The sequence below is a fragment of the Typopeltis vanoorti genome, chromosome 26 (assembly GCF_054136105.1).
Source record: "Typopeltis vanoorti isolate ZY-2024b chromosome 26, IOZ_Tvanoo_1.0, whole genome shotgun sequence".
Classification (NCBI taxonomy): Eukaryota; Metazoa; Arthropoda; class Arachnida; order Uropygi; family Thelyphonidae; genus Typopeltis; species Typopeltis vanoorti.
This window is the reverse complement of record NC_143574.1, coordinates 11,556,920-11,584,763: the sequence shown is the minus strand read 5'-3', so window position 1 is coordinate 11,584,763 and position 27,844 is coordinate 11,556,920. Positions and strand designations below refer to the sequence as shown.

The window sequence follows — 27,844 nt, the reverse complement described above, 5'->3', positions numbered from 1 at the left end:
TTCTCCTTCATGTTGAAACTTGTCTCTGCAAGATTTTTTGCTGTTAAGATTGAAGGGTGCCTTGACTTTAGCCTGTTTATTTCTAGGGGTGGGATATCTTCGTGGATTGGAAGATTTTGGATTTCCATGATTTTGCTGTATTCATGTAGAAGAAAGTTGGATCTGCAGATGTGTGAGGTGGGATGTTGCTTAGCACCGGGAGCCAGTAGGTTGGGGTTGATTTTACAATTCCAGAAATAAGGCGCATAGTGGAGTTAAGCTGAGCATCAACCAAATATACATGGATGCTGTTCAGCCATATGGGTGAGCAGTATTCAGCTGTAGAGCAAACAAGGCCAAGAGCAGTGCAGCAAAGCATTGTTGCTGAGGCACCCCAAGTTGTTCCACATAGTTTATGCAGTATATTGTTTCTTGTTTTTAGCTTGGATGCTGTGTTAATGAGATGTGGTTTAAAAGATAGTGTTCTATCCAGAGTGACACCCATATATTTCGGGAGTCTGTTGTAGCATAGCAGTTTGTGGTTGAAGTAGACCATGAGTTCTTTGTTAGCCTGGTTATTGTTCAGATGGAAGCATGAAACTTTGGGCGTAATCTTCATTTGCTGAAGTATTCATCTATGACTACAGGGTCGTTTGGTTAGTATATCTTCCATTGTAGTAAAACTGCTGTGTCTGGTGGCTAGAGCAATGTCATCAGCATAGCAAAACTTCTTGGAGGACATATTAGGCAAATCTGTGATGTATAAGTTAAAAAGGAGAGGAGCTAGAACTGACCCTTGTGGTAGTCCATTATCCAGTGTTCTTTGTTTACTTTTGTTCTCGTCCATACACACTTGAAACAGGCAGTTGCTTAGCATGTTATCGATTAGTTTTGCTATTGTTCTGCATGTGACTGCCCGAAGCAACTTTCAGACTGCGCCATGGCTCCAGACTGTATCATAAGCTGCGGTAAGATCTACAAAAGCTACAGCTGTTTTCCGGCATTGTTGGTAGCCTGCATCTATATGTGTGGTGGGTGACAGAAACTGATCACAGCAGCTTCGTTTATGTCTGAATCCGGCCTGTTCCACTGGGACTTGTTCTATTATCTTAGGGGCAATTCTATTGAGGATGAGCCATTCTAGGAGCTTATAACAATGCTAAGCAGGGCAATTGGTCAGTAGTTTTCTGGTTTGTTGTTGGTTTCTCCTGGTTTTAAAATGGGGATAATTTTTGTCCTCTTACACTCTTTTGGAAGTCCACCAGTCTGGAGAATGTCAGAGAAAAAGCAAGCCAATCACTGTCGAGCCTTTTTGCCTGTCTTCAACAGGAAATCAGGATGAATTCTATCGAAACCTGGAGCCTTGCCCGGTTTCATCTCCATTAGAGCAGTGTGAAGGGCCGTGAATATAAAGGGTCTGTTATTTTTCAAATATGTAAGTTCTCTTTTTTATTTGAAGAGTGTGTTGTTTGTTCTTGGTGGTATATCTTGATGTGTTGACAATATGTGATGCATATTGGTTAGGAGAAATAGCTGATTGTTCCCAGTAGTCAGGGTGCCACTACCTAGTTTTCTTAGAAGGCTCCATGCTTTTCTACTGGAGTGCCAAAAATAGAGTCTTTCTACTGTCGGCTGGTGTCAAGGCTGTGAACGAGTTTATCTGCAATGTCAGGATCGCCACTCTAGATATTCTTGACACAGTTTATTACTATCATCGTCCCATCCAGGGATATACTCCTTCCAGAAGTCTCTTGGTATGGTCTTACCTACAGCTAAGACAGCTCCCACAAATCTCTTGTAATTATTGCTTGTCGGAGGGATCCAACGGACACTTTTTGTCAAGACAGGCAGCAAATGCATCCCAGTCAACTTTCTGGAAGTTCCAGCGGGAACGTTGGACGGATCTGACAAGGGGTACCTGCAGACCTACCTCTAATATAATTGGTATATGTTGACTTCAGGGAAAGTTGGAGAGAATGCTTCTCGATGTAGGTAATGGTTTGTTTTGAGTGCAGAGGTTGGGGTTGTACTCCCTGTCCCAAGCTGCTGACCTGAATGAAGATCTATCTTTTGCATCGAAAATTAGGTGCATGTTGTGAATTTCTGCCAATTCAGTCAAAGTCTCTCTGTATTCATTGTTGGAAGCATATTTTCATAGCATGTAGTGGCTGTTAAAGTCACTACATGCTATATGCATCGCAGGGTGGTTGTGCATTGGTAGAATTTGTGGAGGCCATAAGAGGGCAGGAGGTTTATACATGCTGGTAATGGTTATGTTCCCTATCATATCTATCAGATGCATGCCGCCGACAATGCTAGTTATAATGAGGTGGGAATCTTCTAGGGCAGTGCTTCCCAAACTTTTGGATATAAAGGCCTCCCCTTGGAAATATTAAAATATTTCACAGCCCCCATCGAAAAATAAATTTGCATTACAGACATATATTTGTTGTATTTATATTCAATACAAAACATACACAGCGAATATTGCAAAAATCAAATGCAAATATTACATTTTTAGCATCTTACATACACATTTGACATGGCACACTTAGTCTTAAAACATTTTCAATTTGTTTTCATTATTTCACGGCCCCCAGTTTGGGAAGCACTGTTCTAGGGTACTACAAACATAGGTGGCAAGGCCATGTGCATGATGGTAAGTGGCTCCAATGATAATGTAACTAGGAATTCGGCCCCTGCAGTGGAGCTAATCCTCATCCTTACAGTGAGTCTCTTGAATAAGAACAACGTTGACATTGTTGTCATAAAATCTTTGAGAAGCATTCACATTTTGCTCAAATTGTGAGAAATCATAGGAAAGAGAACAGAAACTGTAAAAAACAAAATCAATTCCTAGATGTGAGTGCAGTTTCACATAGATATAAAAAGTTCACTCAAACTAAAGTGTCCAGCAGGATACTATATTCTTAGTTAGCACACCAGGAAATTGCTTTTCTGTAAGAAAATTATTCAGAAAAGTATATTTTTCTTGCTTGAGGATGTCTGATGTTCCAATGGTGAATTGATTATCAGTTCACTTTAATTAGATTTGTGATCTCATAAGCTTATTATTTATGAATAGTTAGTTTTAACTATTTTTTCCTATGCAATTTGCTTCAGTATCTTATGCTCCCCTCTTTCTTTTCTCTGATGAGGTATATATATTGGAGCAAAGCTTTGTGGAGTAGTTCTAAGGATGGGCTTCCAGCAGTAGTCTTCTGGACAGACTGAGTGTTTTCTGTACAATTGTAGGCAAAAACTATGATGAAAGTCATAAACCTATTAACAGGAGCCATCTTTATTGACTGAATTTCCTTGAAGAAGAAAAGGTACTAGTAAACTTACTGACTTAACCTCTTCTCATAAGATTGTTTATGAATGTTTTAAAATAATTCACTCACTTCCTAAAAGGGATCTAAACTCATCTGCCCTTATCCTCAATAATACACAAATCAAAGCACATCAGATCTCTCCTACTAACAAAATATCACTTCAATAGCTTCCACAACCTTCAAAAAAAAAAAAAAAAAAACTAAATATTCTTTTCTGTTCAAGACACTACTTTTTGCCAGCCCAGCTACTAACTTTGTGCACATCTCAAATCTGCCCATCCTTAGAATATTGTCCACACATTTGAGATGATATACCAAATTTTTAGGAAGGTTAACACCGTTCTAAAATTCTGAGTACTGTTCTGTGGACAGCAATATGACTAACAGACAATTCCTCCCTCACACTCAATTCAAGCAGTCGTTTCTACTTCCATGGACACTGTTTTATTAAACTGATATCCATCATTCCTCTGATAGTCCCCTTAAAACAGCAGCTATCCAATGTCCCTTTTCAATCTGAAAGGTACATGCACCAAAACTGCTTCTTTTGTTTCATTCATCTCTATAATAACCTTCCACATAAAGTGATCAACAACTACAACCTGCAATTCAAAAAAAATCTGTCAATAGGTTTCTTTCCTGACCCTCAACTGCCTTCCACACACATAGTAATAATCTGCTTCAAGTTTTTCTACTTCTCGTGTATGGAATGGATAAAAGAAATCAAGTTGCATCTGCCCAAGTCTGTAGTAGGCTCCTTTCCCTGATTTCACCTCTCTAGATATTCTCTTCAGTTTTGTGATGAATCAGTATTCTAGACCATTCTTCCTTCACCATAATAACTATAGGTTTATTAACTAGATGTCTTTAGAGGAAGATGTAGTGGACATATATTGTTAACAGTTAGCACATGTAAAACATAACAGAAAACTACTATATTTCTTCTGTGTTACAGGGACATTATCAGGAAAAGAAGAGATCAGGTGACAATATTCAAAATTCTAGTCACAAAAGATGTGTAACCCATGTCCTAATCACAGCTAAGTAAATAGGAGAATACTATATAATTTCAAGAGAAAAACAATGGGTGGTTTTTGTAATTCAAATGCAGGGTTACATAATTCATTACTTCAAAACACACGCACTCATGAATTGTTAAATCAACTAGAGTGTACAATATTGGTTTAATTCCAAACTGTCCAATGTGCAAACTTAACAGATACCAGGAATTTGATGTTATTGTCCTGGTACTGGATTCTAATCAAAGCAGAATAGCCCATCTGTTAAAAATAAAATTACCATTAATGGTATACTTGATATACCAGACAAGAAGTAGTAATTTATCCTTAGTGGATGATGAAAAAGTTTACAAACTAGTTTGAAGAAGGCAGTACACCAATTACATATGCAGAGAACTCATACTATTTCTTCTGGCATTCCTTTGGACAGAGTTCAAATGACAAATCTAATGTTTATTATTAGGTCTCTGTCCAATTAGGAAGCCAAATTGTTTACACAAGCTATGCCAATCCCTGCCCATAGGATGACTAATGAATGCTAGTTGTTCACTTGTGTACTGTAACTTTTAACTTTGAATATATTAGGGTCACCTAAATAATTTCAGTTGAAGTTCTGATTTTATTGACCAAAACCAATGATGTAGCAGTTTTTGTTACTTCATTCTAGTAATGGCAGCTGCTGGAAAGCATGGGCTTATACTAAATGAAGCTGAAAAACTTCTATGCAATCTGAATTTAGAAATTAAATGTAATGTTCATTAAAGGACAGTATTGAATCTGAGGAGGAAAACAAAACGAAATAACAGTTTTTAACAAGTAGAAGAAAGACTGAATATTTCAAAATGGACCAGAAAACAGACAGTAATTTTAGGCAATATACAGGTATCCCTCGATGTTACCGTGTATATCAAAATCACGTTAAAATCTAATAATCAATGGTAAAAATTACAATGTCCATGATCGATTACTGTATTAATAATTCTTTTTATATGGTACTCTTTTAGGAAAGATAAAAAATGAATGCAAAGTAAACGTTTAATAAATACTTGTACCTACATTATTTACTTGCAATTTTTTTTTTATTAAAAGAAGTTATCAAGAGTCATTTGAACAATTTTAGTTTTTCTTATCGGCATAAATTGTACAATAACAAGCAAAATGACTCTCCAGACCTTGCCAAACAAGCAATAAAACAAAGAAAAACACTGCAAATATAATACATGGTACAAATTAAGTGGATATTGAATCCAGCTGAATATAGAAACCACAAGAGTTTCATGCCAAATATATAGAAACTAAAAGTTTTGGCAGATGCAAGCATAAACAATTATGGGCAACTTGTAGTAGAGGTGGAGTAAGCTCCAGATCACTTTATTTAGTATTTTCCATAATGTAAAGCGCTTCCCACTGTGGACCGCAGCCCCCTTGGGTGTCATAGATTTTGTTGATTTTTTATCTTAAAATAAACATATTTAATTTTTATTTATTATTTCTTATATTTTAATGGAAAAAAATCACACCATTGGTGCAGGTTCACAAATTTTGCTTCTTGCATATTTCGGCGCTGAATGAATATTAGTAAATATATGCTTATTCATATAAGTTTCATTTCAAAGCAGAAATCTAAGAATTGCAGTTTCAAATATTTCACCTGATATTGGTATAGCAGTATTGAAACACATCCATCACATTAAATTGTTATTAAACTTCTTTTATGTTTTTAATGTTATTAAACTTCTTTTATGTTTTTAATTCTTTCTTTATTACTAATCGTTTTGCATTTCATGTGCTTGGACTGCAAATGTACAACAATAATATATCTATCTATATAAAAATGAGATAATGTGTCATGTCAAATGTATATGCAAGATGCTAAAAATGTAATATTTGTATTTGATTTTTGCAATATTCGCTGTGCATGTTTTTTATTGAATATAAATACAATAAATATTATAATAATATATGTCTATATTACGATTTTTTTTCGGGGGGGGGATTTTACTTTTTCCAAAGGGGGCCATAGAATCCAGAAGTTTGGGAAGCGCTGTCCTAGAGGGCATATATGATAAATAAATTGGCTCTCTATTTCAGTAATACATGATGGTTTATTTATTTTCAGTTACAATCTAAAAATTATTGAACAAAGAATATACTGACATTGGAGGTAGTGGTATCTCTCAGATACAATTTACTGTCAAATATCACAAACCTTTACATAAACACGTGAAATAAACAGTGTGGAATATCACTCATAACATATGAATACACAGCTACTCATGACTTCCAAAAGAACATTTATATTAAACATTTTGCATGTATCTGTCAGATCAGCTGCGCGCTCCACAGGGTTAAAGGCGCGTTAATCAAAACTCTTGCCACATTAAGCAAGGGATACCTGTATTTGATTTTAATAATTTCAGTGGACATTCAACAGATACTGGAGGCGTTAAAAGAATATCTGATGGGGGGGGGGGGGGATTATTAAATTACAGATAGTGAAACTAATATATCAGCGTTGCACAAAACTGGAGGAAGAAACTCACTTTAGGACCATACGAAGCATCTGAAATATATTTGTAAGGTTAGGAAATGTGAAGGAAGGGTTACAATACATATACATGAAAGTTGACAAAATTTTCACCTTAATCTTACCTGTTTCACTGACGATATCCACCAGCTTCTGCCTTTTTTCAAACTGTGGCACTTGAAAAAATACTTGTTCAACATCACTGTTAGCAGCACCAAGAATTCCAACAGTAAGATACAGATAATTATTCAGAAATTCTGAGGCGAGTCTTTGAATTTCTTGTGGAAAGGTAGCACTGAACATAAGTGTTTGTCGCTGAGTTTTGTCAGGCATAGTAGGATTGTGCACTAGTTCACGTACAACAGGAACAAAACCCATATCCAACATTCTGTCTGCTTCATCCAAAACTAAGTACTTGAGTTGGGAAAATGAAATCTATAAAATTAATATTGTGCATAATTAGTCAAATCAGTAAAATAGTAAATGACAAAGAAATTTTGATAGGACACACTTTAAAGAAGTTTACCTGCTTGCTGTAGAATGTCAAAAGAAGCATATATTAAAAACTTATGTGTAACTGAAATACATACCGAATTCCATTTCAGTACTGATAACTGTAAAATAGATTAGTTACATGAGAGAATTCTATTAACCATACTCATGTATATTTATGCAATCAAAGTGCAAAAATCTTGGTTAGTAAGAATATTTTTTCACATAAGTTCATCTATTTGATAGTTATGTGATGAGTTCATCTTACATTCTACCAAAACCAAGAATACCATCTCATCTTCCTTATCCCTCTTTTACCTTGCACTGTCAAGTGTTTATTAATCATAGGGCCTCAAACTGTTCACAGGATAAGGTGGTCAAGCCCTATGCCCCGGTGTATCCTATGTCCATAGTGTTGAGTTCTCAAGGCCAGTTTGCCTGCTTTGCATGATGAAAACCCCCAGAATAAACTGGGGGAAAAACCCTACTGTTAATGCCCAAGACCTTGACTAAGGGCGAGGAAGATCCTTCAGCTCCTCACATCACCAACCGGAATCAAACCTAGGACACTCCTTCCCCAGGCATATGGTTGCGAAGTGCACAGCCACTAGGCTAAGGCTAACCGCACGGACCAAAGAATACTGTGCTTTTATTATTTAAGAAATATGACCAAGGGATTGCTTATCCCCATGTATATTTCAAATAACACACCAAAAATTTTTCTTTCTTTCTTTCATTTTCTTTTTTATAATAATTCACTTAATTAACAATCTATCAGATGCTGAACTGGTTTTATCATCTGTACACCTTCCATTAATAATCCCATTTCCTCACTTAGTATTTTAACACATTCACATCATGGCGATTAGATTAAACACTTATGGAAATTTCATGCTTGAGTTTCAGCCACATATCGTAACATTCTTTATAACTAGACCTACATGGTGGGGGAAGTGAGGAGTTAATGTGTTTACTTTAGGATATATTAGAAAACAATTAAGGAGAATGCTATATTTGGTCAGTATATTTGAATTACTTTGTGAACCATTATTAATAAGTCATTTGAGAACTTAGTGTGAATAGAAATACTTTCATTACTGACGAATGAATTATAAACATTTGTAATATTATGTATGTGTTCTATAAGTTGCTGTGTGAAGTGAATAGCATGAGATCCTATGAATTCTAAACATGAATTTATGATGGCATAATTAAAAAATAAAAATTAATAAAATATTAGAAAAGAGAAGATTATTTGCAAAGCATAACTAACCAATGATAAACATTCACTATATATATTTGGTAACTCAGTAAATAACCATAGGGAGAGTCTAATCCAATGAACTAAATGTTCATCAGGTGATTCATCTAGGCATCACAGTAATACACGTTGGTTGATGGAGCAACAAATCATCTTGTAAAATTTGTGCGCTTGTCATGTGTATTTATTTCTATTTTAATTATACTTCCCTTCATTTTTTCAGAATTTTCTTTTTTTACTTAGGATCAGTATAAACTTTTTACATAGTACAGTGGAGCCTCGGATGTCGAACTTAATTCGTTCCCGAAGGCTGCTCGGAAACCAAATTATTCGAAAACTGAAAGCATTTTCCCATAAGAATTAATGTAAAATGGATTAATCTGTTCCCGAACCCCAGATGATTGAAACCTTTACAACAGTACTTCATGCATAAGATCGCATACAAACATAATGAAAATGCATAAAATCTTACATAAAAAGAATAAACACAATAAATAGATAAAATAAAAATGAAAATTTAACTTCACTAAAAACCTGTCCCATGACATTTATTTTTGCCTGCATTTTAAAATGTTTCTGAAGTGAGACATGGCACTGTCGTTGAAATGGTTTATGATGCGGTTTGCTACAGCTTTGTGAGGGTGATATCTCGCCACAAAACTTTGCACCTCACCCCATTTCACACACATTTTTTTGATCAAAGAACTAGGAACATCCTCAATCCCTTCCTCTGTGTCTGAAGACATCATTTCCTCCACCTCTGTCTTTTGCTGCTCCTTCTGAAGGTGTTCCAGTTCTTCCGTGGTGAGCTCATTCCTGTGATCCTCAACATCAGCATTGTCAACTTCCAAGTCCATGCTTTTGCCCAGAGACACAATATCATCGACAAGAGCAGCATACTCAGTCTCAATGTTTCTGTCTGCTACACAGTCTGGTCACAATTTCCTCCAGGCCGAGTTCATCGTCCTGTAAGTCACTTGTGCCCAGGATTTGTCAAGTGATTTTTCCAGAATTCTCTGACTGTTAATTCTGTGTCAGAGGTCACTTCAAAACACCTTTGAAACAGCTTTGGTGTAGAGTAGTTTCTTAAAGTTCGAAATGACCTGCTGGTCCATCAGCTGAATTAGAGAAGTTGTGTTGGAGGGCAGGAACTTCACTAAAATCAGACTCCTCTACTAACTTGTCCTCCAAGACTGGAGGGTGAGCAGGAGCATTGTCCATCACAAGAAGTCATCTAATTGGCAAATTTTTTTCTTGAAGGTATTTTCTCACACTTGGGGACAAAGACTTCATGGATTCACTCAATAAACAATTGCCTGGTTACCAAAGCCCTCCACATAACAGGCAATTTACTTTTCATCACGTTATTTTTCTTAAACACCCTCGGATTCTCAGAGTGGGCACACAAACAATGGCTTGACCTTGAAGTTCCCACTAGCGTTTCCACATAGCAAAAGAGTCAGCCTGTCCTTCATTGGCTCCTGAGTGATGTAGGTCCTCTTTGGCAATTTTTTCCAAAATAGGCTGGTTTCATCACAGTTGAACACTTGTTGGGTAAGAAAACCCTCAGCCTTTACATAGTCACTAAATTCTTGCACATATTTCTCAGCAGCTTCTCAGTTCGAACTCACAGCCTCCCCATGCCTAACCACACTATGTATGCCGCTTCTCCTCTTAAATTTCTTGAACCACCCACTACTAGCTTTGAACATATCAGTATCAGCACTCGAACCAGGGTTTTTCTTTAACAGGTCATCATGTAATCGCCTTGCTTTTTCACAAATTATAGACTCAGAAACACTATCACCAGCTGTTTCTCGTTTATCCAAATAAGCAACAATTTTTCCACTTCTTCAATCGTCTGCGATCTTTGTTTAGTAAGATGAACTTTCACTCCTCTCGAAACATCAGCTCTCTTGATTGCCTCTTTATTTTTGAGTATTGTACATATCTTTGATTTTGCCATACCGAACTGCATAGCAAGATTCGAGACACGAATGCCATTTTCATGTTTGGATATGATTTCTTTTTTCATCTCTATCGTGGTTCTAACAACTTTTCTTTTTGCTTTGCTGCTATCACTATTCTTCTGTGGCCCCCATTCCACTGTACTATCACTATCCTTCTGTGGTTTCCATAAATTATTATTAATTAAGCCAGTGGAACCTGAGGTTCCACTGGCTTAATTAATAATAATTTATGGAAAAAAATAAAAGAAAAAGAAAATCAAGAAAACTCACTGCAAATTTGAGCATGTGTCTGCACTGAACAAAGGCTGCTGTGTAACTAATGCTTTCCCACCTTACAACTCAGCAAGCGGTTTCAATTTGCCTGTTCGGGGACCGAAATTCTGTTCGGAAACCAGGGCATTTTTTTTGTTCAAGAACAAAGGCGTTCGCCGACTGAGGTTCCACTGTAATAGAAGAGCTGGCACTATATATCCCACACGTTTTTTTTGAAATGCCTATAGTCTCAGCAATTTCACACACTTTGACTCGCCGGTCATCCAATACCATATTGTGCACTTGATCAATGATTTCTGGTGGTGTTACTTTTTGGACATCCTTCACGTGGATCATCTTCAAGGCTGGTATGGCCATGTACTCAGCAGCCCATTTCTTAATTGTCGAAAATGAAAGAGAAGAGTGCCCATAAACTTTTATGAAGAGGATCAGATGAATGAATTTCTTTTGACATTGAACCTTCTTTTACAAAGAATTTTATAACCACATGATACTCAAATTTATCCATTTCAAGGGATACAGACAACACTTTTGCTTCAGACAGCTGTATAAAACAAACTACATGATAGAATGACTTGCAATTTCACATGGATGCTTATAACAGATGTACCAACTTAGAAAAAAAAAAATCTTGCCGATAGTGTTGCTATCTATGGTTGAGGCCAAGAGTTTTTCAGACAACCCTTGTAACTGCAACAGCAATTCTAAAAAGGATTAATACCAAGGAGAAACTACCATAAGTTTTTTATTCATACAATACTGGCCATGTGCAGGTACCTGGTAATGGCCACCATAAAAAGCAAAGATGACAGCAGTAAAGCTTAACGACAACAAAGAACTCCCAGCATATCCAACACAGCACAGCTGTCCATCATTAAATTCAACAATGCCATCAAGTGTTGCAGCTGTAGACTAAACATCAGACAACAAAAAAGACCTTCAATGCAAATTTTTTCGCCATTGGTTGTGTGCTCAGTGCATAAAAATCGATGAATTGGTATACAAATTTCTTGTAAACTTGAACCAGTCTTTCTTCTGCCCACTGGGCCTCAATTTCAGTGAAACAGTTCCTGAACAAAAAATTGCATTGAAAGCTTGGAGCTGTGTCTAGCTACTATCAATAATACTTTGTCCTACAAAATCAAATTAATTGAAGCCAATCTAGAACAGGTCAATGATCAGAACTTAGGGGGAAAAAAACACTCACCACCAATACCAGCCAGCTCTGTAGCCTTGTCACATCGATGATGCATGACTCAATTGAGGCAGGAAACAACAAAAAAAATATATATGCCATTATCCTCAACTTCCACACCAAAAGAAACAATATACTGAAGGAAGATATCACCAAGCTAATGGAAAAATCCAAAAAAAACCATATATACAAACAAAAATTGTTGTACCTAGCTCCTAATGAATGTGTCAGCAATACTTTCTGGATCAGTTTGTTTTCATTAGTAACATTATGTATAGAGACAGTGAAATAAATGAGGAAAGACAACAGCATCAACATATGAAAGGCATCAATCTTCCTAAAAATACACACCTTGTATGCCTACTAGAAAAAAAAAAAAAGACTGAAAACTTTGTGAAAAAACACTGTGGGATTTTGCAATGAAACTATGTACACAATGCCTTTCTTAGGATAACAAAAGTGAAAAAAAAAATCAGCTACAAGTTATTCAAGCTGGACAACCTTTCCATGATTATAGGCACTCGAGTGGAAACTTTGATAAACTTTATGTAAATATCTGTATGCATGAAATAGTAAATCCAGTACTACAGAATGTAGCACCAATAGAGTGAAATATCCACAAAACAGATTGCATGATAGTTCAGAGTGGTTTATTTTTTAGTAGCCAATTATTTGCAAACATCAGGTGAATTTATTAAACTTTCTAAGCCTGCCCATCTATGATACTATAAGTTGACCAACCTCAACATCTATTGAATCATCATATAAAAAAATGCCAGTTAAATCTCTCTCAGCACATCCTCTTACTCTTGGTTTCAGTTCAGATCTACAAATTTGTGCTGCTAAGTCAGTCAAAAGAAATGCATCTCCTTGAATTGTTGAAAAAAGCATTTCTTTGACATTTTTAGACAGTGCAATTTTAACATTCTCCAAGTTGGTAACAATATCAAACTTATAGTGCTACTATGAGACAAAATTCATGCATGTGCACAAATTCACTGAGCTAATTGTTTTGCTATAATGTGAGATGACAAGTAAAGACTATTTCAATCAATTTGAATTTAGATGAATAAAATCTGAATTAATCATGATTCATATTCATTTCCTTATTCATCTCTAAGCTAAGTACTATGTGAGTACACTAATAAAATCTGACTAATGTAACTTCATTTTGCATAACAAATCAATTTATGATTATAAATTGAACTTTGGAAGCTGACATCAATGAATCCCAGGTAAAGGTTTCAACCAATTAGCTAAATTATGTAAATTTGAATATTTAGTTATGAATAAGAGTTCTTAATAGATGCATTAGATGTACTGAAGAAAAAACTAATCAAATCAAATTAGTAATTTTAAAGTTCATGTCAAGAAAGATGTAAAATCAAATTAAAAAGAAAAAACATTTTACAGACTTCATTAGAAAACTATTCTTATTCTATACATAACCTAAACTGCCAATTTCTCTTTTCACTCCACCCTTAGTTAAGAATATTCACTAAATTTGTTTTAACATTTAATTCAATATTTAATATATTTTTGTAGCCTAATATAATTGTTTCTATTCACTTTGTTTCTACTCAATATAAGGTAAAACTCAACTGAAATATGTTACTGAGATTTTGGAGTATTGAAATAACTGGAATGTATGAAATATTAGGGAGAGAAAAAAAGCAGATCAACTATTATTCACTTACCTTCCCTTTATTTACAAAATCCACTAATCTTCCAGGAGTTGCAACAAGCACATGGCAACCCTTCTGAAGTCTACTAGCTTGGTGTCCAGTTGAAGTACCCCCATATACCAGTTCAGTCTTCACTATACTGTCATGAGAAAATTTACGTGCCTCTTGAAAAATCTGAATTGCTAATTCACGAGTAGGTGAAATAATAACTGCCCAAGGTTCTTGTGTCTCTCTGAAATTCATGTTGGGAAGATCTGGTGCATCAAATAAAGTTTGTAATATAGGAAGAAGAAAAGCAGCCTGGAAGTTAAAAGAATGAAAATATTGCAGATAACTTTTATTATTATTATTTTTTTCTTACTTCAAATATGGCACAGAATGAACCAGAATTCTATTACGATACTTTGTATTAAACATGCATAAACTATGTGAAAAGCTATTACACAAATTGCAATTTTTCAATAAATCCACATATGATTTTAAAATTTAAAGTTATGCACTTTATCTATATTAACACAATCACTCAGGAACTACTGGATGTATTGAAATAAGACCATCAGTAGATGCTCATGGCACCCCCAGCTTTTCTATTTTATTTATTATTTTTTTTAAATGCCATCCCTATATCCATATTAGATATATAATTATATATTTATATATCTCAAAACTGTTGGATGAAATCACACAAGGTCAAATTCATTATACATGGAACATACTGTACATCACTACATATATTCAATCTCACACCATTCTGTCAGGTAAAAGATACAATGTCCAAGAACTGATAAAAACTAAGCGAGAGAAAGAGAAAGTTTTGTAAGGAATTAACACAAGACATAACCAGTTGCTTCACATTCAATTTTATGTTTGCAACATCATAACTGTTTCATCTAGATAATGTTTTTCAGTTTTGAGTTGGTTGAAATTATTAATAAGACAAAATTATGAGACCAACGTATTATGTCTGAACTGCTTATATTGTTGAGCCAGTTTGCCTATTTAGCAAAATGAGAAACCTCCCTCTATTGCATCCTTTATGAGATTCTGTGTCTTTCAAGGTGAACACCAATTAGTGCAGTGATTTGAATGCAATATAGAGGTGCTCTCTGTACTGGGAAGTCATAGAGAAAATCAGTAGTACAGGTAGAAAAACTGCAGGGGCATTGCTGTCATTACATTCAGGGACACTAAAATTCTTGCAATGCAGACTATTATGCTGGATCGTCAGTGCAACCATTTTGATCAAAATACATCTCAAAGGCACTGGAGAATGATTGATTCACTGTCTGGCATTGAAGAATATTAAGAATTTGTTTGAAATTGAAGAATATAAACAGATGATCAATTGTTGTTGGATGGTCCAAAATAATTATCACAGCCATGACCTTCTGAAGTACATAAGTCAACTCAATTATCAGGTGATGTTTTAATCCTATGAGAAGTCTAAGAACAAGTTTTGATAAGCAATCACTTGGCATGCACTAGAAAAAATAGCAAATTGATCGAAAAATCAGTCTCACTGGTTGTTTACACTACTGATAACCAGCCTGTGAGCAGATCATGACCAACGAAAGTGCAGCCATTTTAAATCAGGAATACCACTCAAAGCTTTGAATTAACCAAATACTTGTGGTTTTAGGTACAAATGTCCTCAATTTGATGTGCACACATTGCTCCCTCAATACATTCATAACATGTCCATGATTCAGAGAATTAAGTTTTAAAAGTTTAAGGAAGACATGGAAGAGAGGAAATATATAAGAAACATGGGAGTTAGTAAGAGATCTTAAGATTATGCAGCTTATGAATAGGGGAGGTAGGACTTAGGATCATCCAACAGAAGCAGGCAAAGGATTTTGTTAGGAGGCATGTGAAGTCCAGCTACACCAGTGTTATAACTGCACTTCCAAGAACTCCTTAGAGGTGCAGTCATAACAATGGAGCAATAACAATCAGTTTAACAACCAAGTCAAGCTGAAAAGTTTTCTGATACTATTAGAAATTTCACTTTAAATACTATCATATAGCAGCCATTATTAACAATCAGTATGCTTTCACTTGGAAGTCATGATGAAGAAGATGATGACCATTATTCTTCTCAAATGGCTGTGAGAAGAGAACTGACAGTTTGAAAGAGGCCTTGTGATAGGACGCCATGTTGCAGGCCTAACTGTTTAGCAAACTGCTGACGAATTGGACCATCCCCAGTCAATAATCAAATAAAAAGACAATAAAAACCTTGAATGCAGAGTTCCAGACATCAACTGGAACACGAATCTGCATACAAACATTCAGAACCACAGCTCACAACATGGGTTTCTAGGGTAGGCTTGCAATATGCATGCATCACATTACCTAAATAAACATGCAACATCATCTTCAGTGGTGCAAAGAGTATGTACAGTGGGATGCAGAAGTTTGGAAAGCTGTGCTAAGGAGCAATGAATCACCTTACATCCTCTACCAAGCAGATGGATAGTTGTGGGTGCGGCAGATGCCTGATGAACATCTCATACCAGAGTGCATACCCCCATGAAATTTGGAGGTGAAATTGTGATGATATGGTCCTATATTTAATGGTTTGGCCTTTGTGGTGCCACAAACACTGAACTCAGAGATATGTAAACATTGTGGACAATGCAATGCTTCTACAGAATTGACCATTGTCTCTTTCAGCAAGACAATGCAACATACGTCATAAGGCTGCTGATTTAACCGAGTGGTTTGTGGACATGAGGGTCACCACAAATCTGTGATCTCAATCCTATTGAACAACTGTGATGAACTATAGTGTCAGGAGAGGTCAAGGAATGTTTGCAGTATAACAGTCCAGGACCTCATTACATGCATATAGGAAGAATGGTCAAAAAAAAAGTCCCATTGATCACTATCATATGCTTGGGGAGAATATGCTCGATAGGATTGTTAGTCACTGCAGCAAAAAGAGGTTCTACATTAAGGTGGATGCTATGGCTGTTTGCTTCTCACACTATGGTGTCATTTAACTTCTTTTCCAAGTGATGTATTTATAAAAAGATGCTCTGCTTATATACATGTGGTACAAATTCACATATTAATAAAGCCTGTATGCTACTCATCTGCCTAAGATGGGTTGACCCAACAAAAACAGCTTTCTAGTCACATTCTAAAGGAAATGTTATTCAGATTTCTGTAGAACTTCAGTTCAGCTATGATATTGATATTTTCTACCCATTTCTTTCTTGGTCTTTCCAACAATATCTTTCCAAGCTACTCTTCCATTTCAAAGAATTTGCAGTCTTTCAGTAGGCCTTCTATTCACACTATTATAAATGTTGTTGGTTCTTATTACTAGATTTGATACTATCTGATTATCTCCTTGTTGGTTTTCATTTCTATCCATACTATTTTTTTGAACCCTATTTAATGTTTCTTTTGACACCCAAGTCTCTGTACCAAAAAGAATAGATTTCATTACACTATCCACATCGCATAGCATCCCTGATGTTGATTTGTAGGTTTTTATAAATTTTCCTGATTGTCTAATATTATTATCATCATCAAATTCCTGACATACACCCTTAAGGGATGTACAGGATATGATAGTACTACATGAAAAACATCATTATTAACTTCCTATCTACAATTTTCCTCCAAATCAATCTGTTACCTGGTAAGACCCTAACATTATCAGATTTTACATTTCTGCCTTCTAAAATGCTTTTTACTATATCAATCCACCTACATCTTGGTCTTCCTCTAGGTCTTTTTTCCGGTCAACCTGGCAGAGAACACAGCATTTATCTTTGCTAAATGCTGTGCATAAATATCTGAAATGTTTTACTTGTTCTATAGGGTCACCATTCAGGATAAAGTTTTGATGCATTTTTATTGTTGATTTTCATACCAAACCTATTACAACAGTTATTCAATTTAGTCAAGGAATCTTGCAGACTTATACCAGATTTTTTAACAGTATAACATCATCCGCATAAAGTAAACAGCTGAGAACATCTCCAATTTGGATATCAGGTTTAATACTTTCCTTCATAATGTGATCAATATGGATAATGAATAATTCAGATGTTGGAGGCTTGGATGTATCAAAAGTAAAGATGATGTTCCTGGTCAGAACCAATTGATCATGGTTGAGGTTTGAGAAATGAGCTGACTTAGCTACAGTATCTGCAGCCTTGTTTCCCTTAATCCCAACATGGCTTAGAATCCAACAGAGCATACATCAAAGTGTTGCTTCCATAACTGAAAGAAGTGTTGGATTCATGAGAGAGAGAGCACTGGATCATCAGATTTCACATCAAATCATCTTTCTGTACTTCCTTCAATTCTAACTGCTGGCTTACAACTCAAAGACCAAGTATTGCTTGATATAATGCCCCACTGCCACCATATAACTAGCATTTTAAATAGCTTTTCTCTTGGCACCTTGTCATATGCCTTTTTTTCAGATCTACAAAACTTAAATACAGATCTTTGTTATATTCCAATGATTTCTCAACTATTTGTCGTAAAGTGAAAATCTGATCCTGACAGCCTCTTATCTGGCTTGAATCCAGCTTGCACTTCAAGCTTCCTTTCTGCAATCCTTCTCAATTGTTCCTCAAGTATACTTGCATAAATTTTACAAGAAACACTCAGTAGGGAAATACCTCTAATTCTCACATTCATTTTTATTTCCCTTTTTATATATGGGTACTACGAGAGCTCTACTCCAATCATCTAGAATTCATCCCTCTGTCCAGGCCTTCTGAACTATGTAGTGCAACCACTAACTTTTATACCTCCGAGCATTTCTGGTCAAATATCTACTGCTGCTGCCTTTCCACATTTCAGACTTTTTCTACTTCAAATATGGATAAGTATTCCTGATTGCATGCCTATTGAGTGTTTTTTTTTTTTAACACTACCTATTCTTTCATTTATTCACCAATTGTTTCATTTAGCAATTTTTCGAAGTAATTTCTCCATACATCAAGGATATCTTTTTCTCCAGTTTTCATGTCACCTTTATCATCTCTAATTCCTTGCATAGTCCTCTTTCCTCCATATCTGTGGTCTTTGAACAGCCTCCAAAATATCTTGCCACCTTCCTGATATTTTTTATGTTCTTACCAAAGTCTTCCTATGACTTTTGTTAGCTAGTTTTACAGTGTTTAGTTTTCTTATATTTGTAACTACATTCTCTAAGAGCACAAGCTGACTTATTGACCAAGAATTTTTGATATGCTTTCTTCTTTTACTTTACTGCCTCTAACTTCCTGTGTCCACCATGGGGTTCTGATTTTTCTATCCTTGCAGACAACCTCCCCACATGCTGCTCTGGCTGAAACAATCAATGTTTTCTTCAGGATTTGCCACTGATTCTCCAAGGTTTGGTTCCTGTTCTAAACTCTTTCATTTTTTCTTGAATAATGTTTGTGTATTTTGTCTACAGTTTAGTTCTCAGTTTAAAACTCAATTTTTTTTCCTCATAATGTAGTAAATTTGAGTCTACAATTTACCTCTGACAGATGTTTGATTCTGTTTTAAAGTTTGTGCATAGTTTTCTTTTTAGTATGATACTCATTTTTATCTCGCTCAAAACTAAAACTGATATCTGTCTTAAATTCCCTACATACTCTAAAGTTGGCTCTCACCAATATTCCCATTTTTGAATAATTGTCAAATTTCTCAGTGACCTTAATTTAATAATTATTTCAAATCCCATCAAAATAATCTGAATGTATAGAAGTGCTTACATAGAACTGCTTTTGAACCATTGTCTAATCACCTGTGTTTCATAAAATATATTATACCAAAAATACACTCACCTGTGGTGAGTAGATTTTGCCAGGTGTCAATTAGCTACAGACATGACATACAGAATATCTTATTTAATAAATAAAATATAAATAATTTTTTTTTAATTTTAAGAAAACATAATTTGCATATAAAGCCATTCTAATAGCAAAATTCAATGTAACAAATTTTACAAAACATCTTATTTTTAGTTTTCCACTGAAACCATTTGGAATGGTTTTCACAATTCTTCAAACAATATAGCACAACTAATCACTTCTCTGCCTGGGGGGAAGGGAGGGTCTTCCCTCTGCTGGTCCCAAGCCCAAATAAAGGAGGAGGGGGTCAGGTGAAGGGGCTAATCATCCTTCCAATTTCTCTGATTATGAAAGCCAAGAGCCCAAGAAACCAGTATACCAGGTATGTCGACCTGCAAGATTCCTGATAACCATTAATGTGGCAAGAGGATAATGAATGGATGAAGCTTCAAGGACAAAGCCTATAGGAACCTTTGAAACAGATGGGGGTCACTACTTTCCTCTAAAGAGAAAACATTATTTGCAACATGGAATGTTAGAACTATGCTTCAAATTGGAAAGACAGAAGAAATTATAAAGGAAATGGGAAAGTATGGAATAGATATTTTAGGAATAAGTGAGTTGAGATGGACCAGGTTTGAAGGGAACTGTAGATGGATATCAAATATAGCATTCAAGAACGGATGGAAGTCATGAAAGAGGCATAGCATTTATATTTAGTGCAGAGGCAAGTAAAAGCTTGAGTGGAAATTGAAAACCCATTTGAGCAGTTAACAGTTAACAGAGGATAATGACTGGATGAAGCTTCAAGGACAAAGCCCTTGATTACATCCAAAATGTATTAAATTAAATATAATACAGTACATGAACCAACAAATAAGGATCTTGAAAGGAAGAAGAATTTTTATAAGTTACAGAGATGTATAGAACAAGTACCAAACCATGACATGATTATTCTTATGGGTGATGTGAATGCTAAAGATGGCAAAAGAAATAATGAAGATGAGAGAGCAGTAGGTAATGAAGCATTTGGTTCAAGAAATGAGAATGGCGACCTATTGATGGAAATGAATAATTTTGTGATAGGAGGAAGCTTATTTAAGCATAAAGATATGCTTAAATAAGCATAATGTTAAAATAAGATGAGGAGCTGATGTAGGATCTGATCATGAGAATGGAAAGATAAAATATGACATGTATAAATTAAAAATGAATGAAATTAGGAAAATTTTCTATTATGTTAAAAAATCAATTTCAAATTACAATGGGAAAATTAGAAGCTAGAGGGTTAGAAAGTAGCACTTCAATTGCATTTGAATCATGTATTTCATTGCATGATTGAAATGTAATGGAAAAATTTTAAAATGGTATATAACAAGGTTGCAAGAGATTGTCTGATAAAGAAGGGGAAAGACAAGAGCTACTGGTTATCAGATAAAACTTGGAAAATCATAGAATAAAGGCACAAAAATGTTTGAAAGTGCTAAATCTCAGAGATTAAAGAGATTCATTTTAGTAATTATAGAGAGAAAGACAAGTTAGTTAAAAGATCAGCAAGAGGATATAAAAGGAATTTTGTGGACAGTTTGGCAGAAGCACAAAATGCTGCAATATTAGAGCTCATTGGAAGACTGAGATGACACAGAAAATATGCTCCGAAGAAAAGTAAATGCTAGAAGAGATAAAGATAGTTTACTGCTAACTAAAGAGGATAGGAAGTTCAATAATGGAAGAACCTCCTGTAAACATAAGCTTAAATGTTACATAAAATCTACATTGAAAAATGAAATAACGAAATGTAATAGAGAAAATTATAAGTGGAAAGGCTTTGGGCAATGATAATATAGAAATTGAAATGCTTAAGACAACTAAAGAAATTGTTGATAAACTGCAACTGATCTTTAACAATGTGGTAAAAACTGAAAAGATACCTGAACAGTGGAAAGAAGCAATGATAATTATAATCCTAAAGGTCTCACCAGATGTGAAAATTGGAAAATTAGCCTACTGTCAGTACCCTGCAAAATTTTCTGAAAATTTTCAAAAATAGAATTAAAAATGAAGTAGGGAAAATACTGAAGAACAAGCTGGTTTAGAACAGGTGAGAGTACTGTGTATCACATTTTTTCTTTAAGGAACATTACTGAAAAAAGCATAGAATTTAGAACCTATAATACCTACATTTTATAGTTTGCTGAATTGACAGAGAACCATTACAGTTAATTATTAAAGGTATGTAATTCTTGACAAATATGTGAGAAGGAATAATCAAAGAAATGCATAAGTGAAGTAAAAGTTGTGTTATCGTGCAACAAACATCCAAATGTTTTTAGATAAGGTCTGGTGTAAGGCAGGGTTGTGTAATCTGGATTATTATTTATATAGTCACTGATTGGATTATGAGAAAAGTTACAGGTGCAAGAAGAGGAATTAAATGGTATCCTATGTCAACAGTTAGAAGATCTAGATTATGCTGATGACAGTTTTGATATCATCAAAATGCAATGATATACAAACAAAATTGGAAGACTTGTATAAAGCAGCTGAAATGGTTGGTCTTAAAATAAATATTGTAGTGCTTAAACTAAACAGCAAATGCTACAAAGAGATCAAAATTAATCAGCATGCTTCAGAAGTTGAGAATTTTACATACTTGAGAGCAAATGTAGATACTGAAGTTGGAAATAACAGGGATACAAATGCAGCTGACAAAAACTAATATTTTCAGAAAATTTTCTTTCAATAGCAATGTTATTATATAGATCAGAGACTTGGAAGCTGACCAAAAAACCAAGAAGCTAAATCAAAGTTTTCAAACAAAATGCCTACAAAAAATATGTTCGCCTCAACATATAACAAATGACTTATAAGCTGACAATGCAAAATAGCATATATTATGAAATAAAAAAAAAAGCATATGGAAATGTATTAGACACATACAGAGAATGGACAGCAGAGATTCCTAGAGTGGCTTGACATGGATCCCAGAAGGAAAACACAAAAGAGGAAAGCCTAAATTAACTTAGCAGAAAATGACAGTGACAGAAAAGAAAAGAAGAATGGCTGTCTGGAAGAGTTAAAGAAGTCATACTGGTGGATCAGGACAGAGGCTAAGTAATTATTGAGATATAAACAATTGGAGGGGGGGGGAGCCCCTTAAGTAACTTTTTTGAGAAAAGTAGGATTTTACATATTTCTCAAGACATGAACCATTTCTAAACAGTGTATATCAAGAACAGCAGGGCTTTTAAATTAAGTATCATCACTGATTACTACCATTACATTAGAATCATGGGCTCATTGTTCTACTGTAATTCATTTCAGATTGATTATTAGCAATATACTGGGGGTAACAGTTGTTTCTATTTCTGGAATGTTTCAGAACTTCTAAATCACTGCAACTATTGAAACAAATTAAAATCTCAATCTGTAGAGATTATGTAAAACCCTAGTCGCATAAAAAAAAATTTTTTTTAAAACATAACTGCTGTACAATAATAATCCAACTATTTTACAAATGAGAACACATTTGTAAACGTGTTCTCATTTGTAAAATAGTTTGTAAAATTGTAAATGTGAATACAATGAGAACAAAGTTGTTTGCAAAGACCAGATCTGATCTAATACCCATTTGTTAATACAAAATAATACTGACGTGACTTTTTACAATTTCCAGCATCCAAAGATGCCCTTTGTAATAATGACACGATCAGATGTGGTTATATAAAGTCTATTCTGTTTCTTCCTTCTAATAAACCACAAACTTTGTCACGTATATATATATATATATATATATATATATATATAGTGAGCATAATGAATTATGAAAACTCATTGCATATAAAATATTTGGTGAAAAAACACAATCCTACTAGAAAGGTGCTACATTAGCAGATATAACTACCAACTTCATTAATACAATTCACTAAAGCGAGGCTGTATTCTCAAAATGCTTTTTTTTTTTTTTTTTTTTTTGCATGAAAAATATACAGGACTCATTAAGAAGTAATTGTAGAGACTAAAAGAAATAGTTTGTTATAGTATTATAGTGAAATAGCTAGTTTATGAATTGATATTTATGGCACAGTTGACTCACTATAGAAAAAATCCTTAGTATAAATCAATATAGAAAATTAACCACTACAATAAAGTATTGCCATGGTCATTACAAACACCCCATAGTGGGAAATGACTAATTTCAAATATTCAGAAAATAAACTTACAGTTTTTCCAGAACCAGTCTGAGCACAGGCCATGAGATCTCTCTTGTTAAGAATAATCGGTATTGCATACTTCTGTACTGGCGTAGGGCGGGTATACTTTGATCTCTTGATATTTTCAAACAGTAATTCTCTAAAATTGGCATCCTCAAAGGTCTGGATATGACGTGGAACATCACTACCAGAAACATTGACTGGAATGGCATCGTATTTGTCAAAATTGATACCTGTTGGAACACCTTCAAAAAGAATCTTCTCATCTGTGATGTCAGGAGGTATATAAGGTGGTGCTCTTGGTTTACCTGAATTAAAATGATATTCATTGATATTAAACTAAGAAAATGTGACTTATTTTAAATTTCATAATGAAAATTTATTTTATTCCATCTCCCCTTGCATATTATGGAAATTGACTAGTCACTTCCAAGTAATTTTGTTCTTCTAATTTTTAAGTAATTTTATACCTAATTGATGCTCTAGTGGGTCAATTAATCCTATTTGCGCAGTGTATTAGGGCAATCAACCGGGTGTGTTGTTCTGACTGGTATGTCTTTTGCAGCGAGAAAAACATTCAGGAGACCCTGCTACCTCCATATGAGTATGTACCTCACCTTCAAATGAAATGCCTTGGTAAAGGTTCTTTGCATCCTGACAACATTCACCTGGGTCTTTCCAACTGAGGTTGGAAGGAATCAGGTTTGAAAAAAATCAAAACCAACTGAGTAAATAACTGATTGTCCTTCCCTGACTATTAATTTTACCTTCGATTCCTTGTGCTCTTAACCTATTTCTGTAACTGAAATTTATTTTATTTATTTATTTTTCTTTAGCATTAGCAAGTTAAGTAATGGATATGAGACAAAACAAGGTTTTGAACTCTCCGTTAACGTTTGTTTTTAGAAACATTTTTCGCCAGCACAACAAATAAATAGTTATTTCTTATTATTTCAAATGAATATTAGCTCAGTAGTATTCTGTACTTTGTAATTAGTTAATTGTTACCAATTTCCAAGCATTTAAAACTTTAGACTATATGATATGTTTACGTGAGCGTACAATTCCACATGTATCCTCCCTTTTGATGTTTTGCGCAATGTGTTCTTATGATGACACCAACATTCTATATAGATGTATATAGATGTTCTCAATTTATTTTATAAATTATGAAAATTAGAAATTAATACAAATTAATAAATGACTGAATCATGAATCTTTATCCCCCCCAAAATTTCACCCATACTTCTTTGTGGTCAGTCATCACAAAATAAGCAAACTTGCTTGTAAGCACTAACAAAAAACAGCTAGAACAACGAACCAATTAACACAGGATGACACCACTTGAAAGACTGGTGCAGAAAACTGCATGTGCAAGATGCCTAGCATCATCATCCATAACTTGATTGATGATGCCACTCATACATACCACAAACTGACAAAATGTTCTGAAAGTTATTAAGAAAGATTAAAAATGGAGAAAAGAGTATAAATAAAAGGAATTAGATGATAAAGGTGACAAAAACTGAAGAAGACCACTCTGGTTAGTTAAATAACCACTTTGACCTGTAACAGAAGATCCTCTGATATGATTAACCAAAGCATAAAATTGGATTACATTAGACAGGTGACACGTGTGTGTATACATGCATGCATGCACGCACGCACACATCACATGCCCATTTAGGTTGGGTGTGCTGTCATGTGGCTTAGGCAACCCACACTACAAAATTCAGGTCAATCTGGCCATGATTGCATTTTTTATCGATGTATGAAAGTTTAAGAGTGCATAGCGCATCAGTGCTCATCTTAATTGGTCCAATGTAATTAAATGTAGGATAACTTTGAAGTACTAATTATGCACAAGTACGAACCTCTTACGACTATGATCATACAATCAGCAAAAGTTCTGGAAGAAAATGGGACATTCAGTACACTGTTTCCCCATTGTAAATATGGCCAAAAAAGTTAAATTATTTACTGAAAATTACAAATATATATTAAATTAAAATTTTTTCTATACTGTGTCAAACACATCAGTTCACACTTTACACACACAAAACCGATGAAACTCAAAGAAAAACAGCAACTCATGACAAACAACAATGGTCAGTTAGATTGTTTTACATAACCAATCACAGCCACTGACAACTTCTGGGTGCTACTATCTCAACGAACACCCTGCCTCACCTTCTGGGAAGTTTAAACCACTGGAACATTTATGGATTTGACATGCTGCATCATCTGCATCTTTGTTTAAAGGTCCATATTTGTGACTGCACAGCTGGGCTGTTAACACGAATGTGGTACAATGTTTATGCATCAAAATGTCTCCTCTTCATGAGCATTAGTATATCGTATTTAATTTTAGGAATAATGCAAAGCCAGCAAACAATTAGGTGAGTATTTACAGGAATAAATGCAAAAATATATCAATGAAATTGCTATTTCATGGGTGTGCACCGTACATCTAGTACACTCTGAATATATGTCCAATACAAACATATATCTGAAAAGCAGGATGCACAAAAGTTTACTCACAGTAAATATTATTCCCACATAATCTAGCAATACCTAAGTATGTTTGTTTGGATTGCTCAAATTAGACAACAGTAAAATTTTAAGTCATTATTGCATATTAAACATACTTCAGAATAAGATCAAAAAATAATTAAACTTTAAGGAATAAAGGAAAATTAATTAAATAAGTTGCATTAAAAATCTAACCATCTGGTCCTGTGCGTGTGTCTGGATTTGGACAGTCCTTTGAAATGTGACCATCTTCACCACAACGGAAACATCCACTTTTCTTACCTGAGAGAGAAAGTAATGCATGATGTAAGCAATATGGAAAAACAAAATTTAAACTGGTTCATATATTATGACTGCATTCTGAGATTAACAATAGTTAAGCAATACAGCAAACTTGCTATAACCAACTTTGAGACCGAAGTTCATGGGCACAATGCTATTCTAAAAGAAATTCACCATATATACATAAGATAGGCTTAGGAGCTGGTGGTTATTGCAAAGTACATCACAATATACCAACACTAGGAGGGAAAAAAAGTTCAGTCCAATTCACTGAAAAGGAAAGGAACTATTATGCTATCAAAGCACATTAAAGTGAAAGTAAAAAAAAGTTTATTTAGAGAATAAAGGTGGTCTAACAAAATACATGCATCCACATTACGCCCAAAAGTAACACAAGATCAGAGTAAAACTATTCCCATCCCTTATATCCACAGGATACATCAGAAAGATAACTAAAGTTTTTAATAAATAATCTCCATGCCACTTTTAAACCACACATTCAGTTAAAATCTTTAATCCATTCTTCAAAGAATCTGCTTCATTCTCACATAGCCTGGAATGTAAAGTTCCTTATGTTTGGCACATCTGTTAACATCTTTCTTAAAAACTACATTTGTAATCACTTGTATAGCAACTTGAGACTGGCAGATCATGTTCTAGACTCTCCTTTACATGGGATTAAATTTAAGTTCTTCATAGAAGTTATAGGTTTGAGACTATTTTTGGAATCAGCATCTGCTATAAAACAGTACCTTATCCTCAAAAAAGTATCAAAGAACAAATCAGCTAATGCCTTTTATTCCCCTATGGGGTCATTTTAGCTCTGACTTTTGGAGATTGATGGGGCAGATCAATTCTCCACTAGTAGCCAATCAGAGATAGCTGATCTAAGCCTATCACTAATTACGCATGGCATTTGGTGAAGAGAGGCAACTGACAAGTGCCACCATACATAAAAGTATGGCTACATTAATGTGTCAAAGATTCCAGAAAGAGTCATTTATATTTCACACTTGTTTTCTTATTTTTAAATCCAGCCATTACAGGGGATCTGGATATGACAATGTTCCTTTTCAGGCAGCTTATTACAACAAATTTGCTTTAGAATAGCAATGTAGATTTCACTGGGACTTCTCGATAGTTTGAAGAAGTCCCAATGAAACTTTGCTATACTGAGTCAGGAAAGTAATCAGAAAACCTGGTGTCAACATCCCAAGAGGATTCAGAAAGATCTATACATACTGCTAGTTAACCAAACATAGCATTC

At 34.7% G+C, this 27,844-nt stretch overlaps 1 protein-coding gene across 1 annotated transcript in view; it reads right to left on the bottom strand.

Annotated features, from left to right (window-relative positions):
• LOC150092324 (ATP-dependent RNA helicase DDX3Y-like) overlaps window positions 1–27,844 on the bottom strand; it is a 168,658-nt gene that overhangs the window by 35,508 nt on the left and 105,306 nt on the right. Inside the window, exons 10-13 of the mRNA XM_090415154.1 lie at window positions 26,491–26,577; window positions 23,773–24,071; window positions 13,749–14,036; window positions 6,986–7,295 (exon numbers count right to left, since the gene is read on the bottom strand). Of these exons, the coding sequence (XP_090271280.1) occupies window positions 6,986–7,295; window positions 13,749–14,036; window positions 23,773–24,071; window positions 26,491–26,577 (984 nt within the window). The remainder of the gene's footprint in view (window positions 1–6,985; window positions 7,296–13,748; window positions 14,037–23,772; window positions 24,072–26,490; window positions 26,578–27,844) is intronic.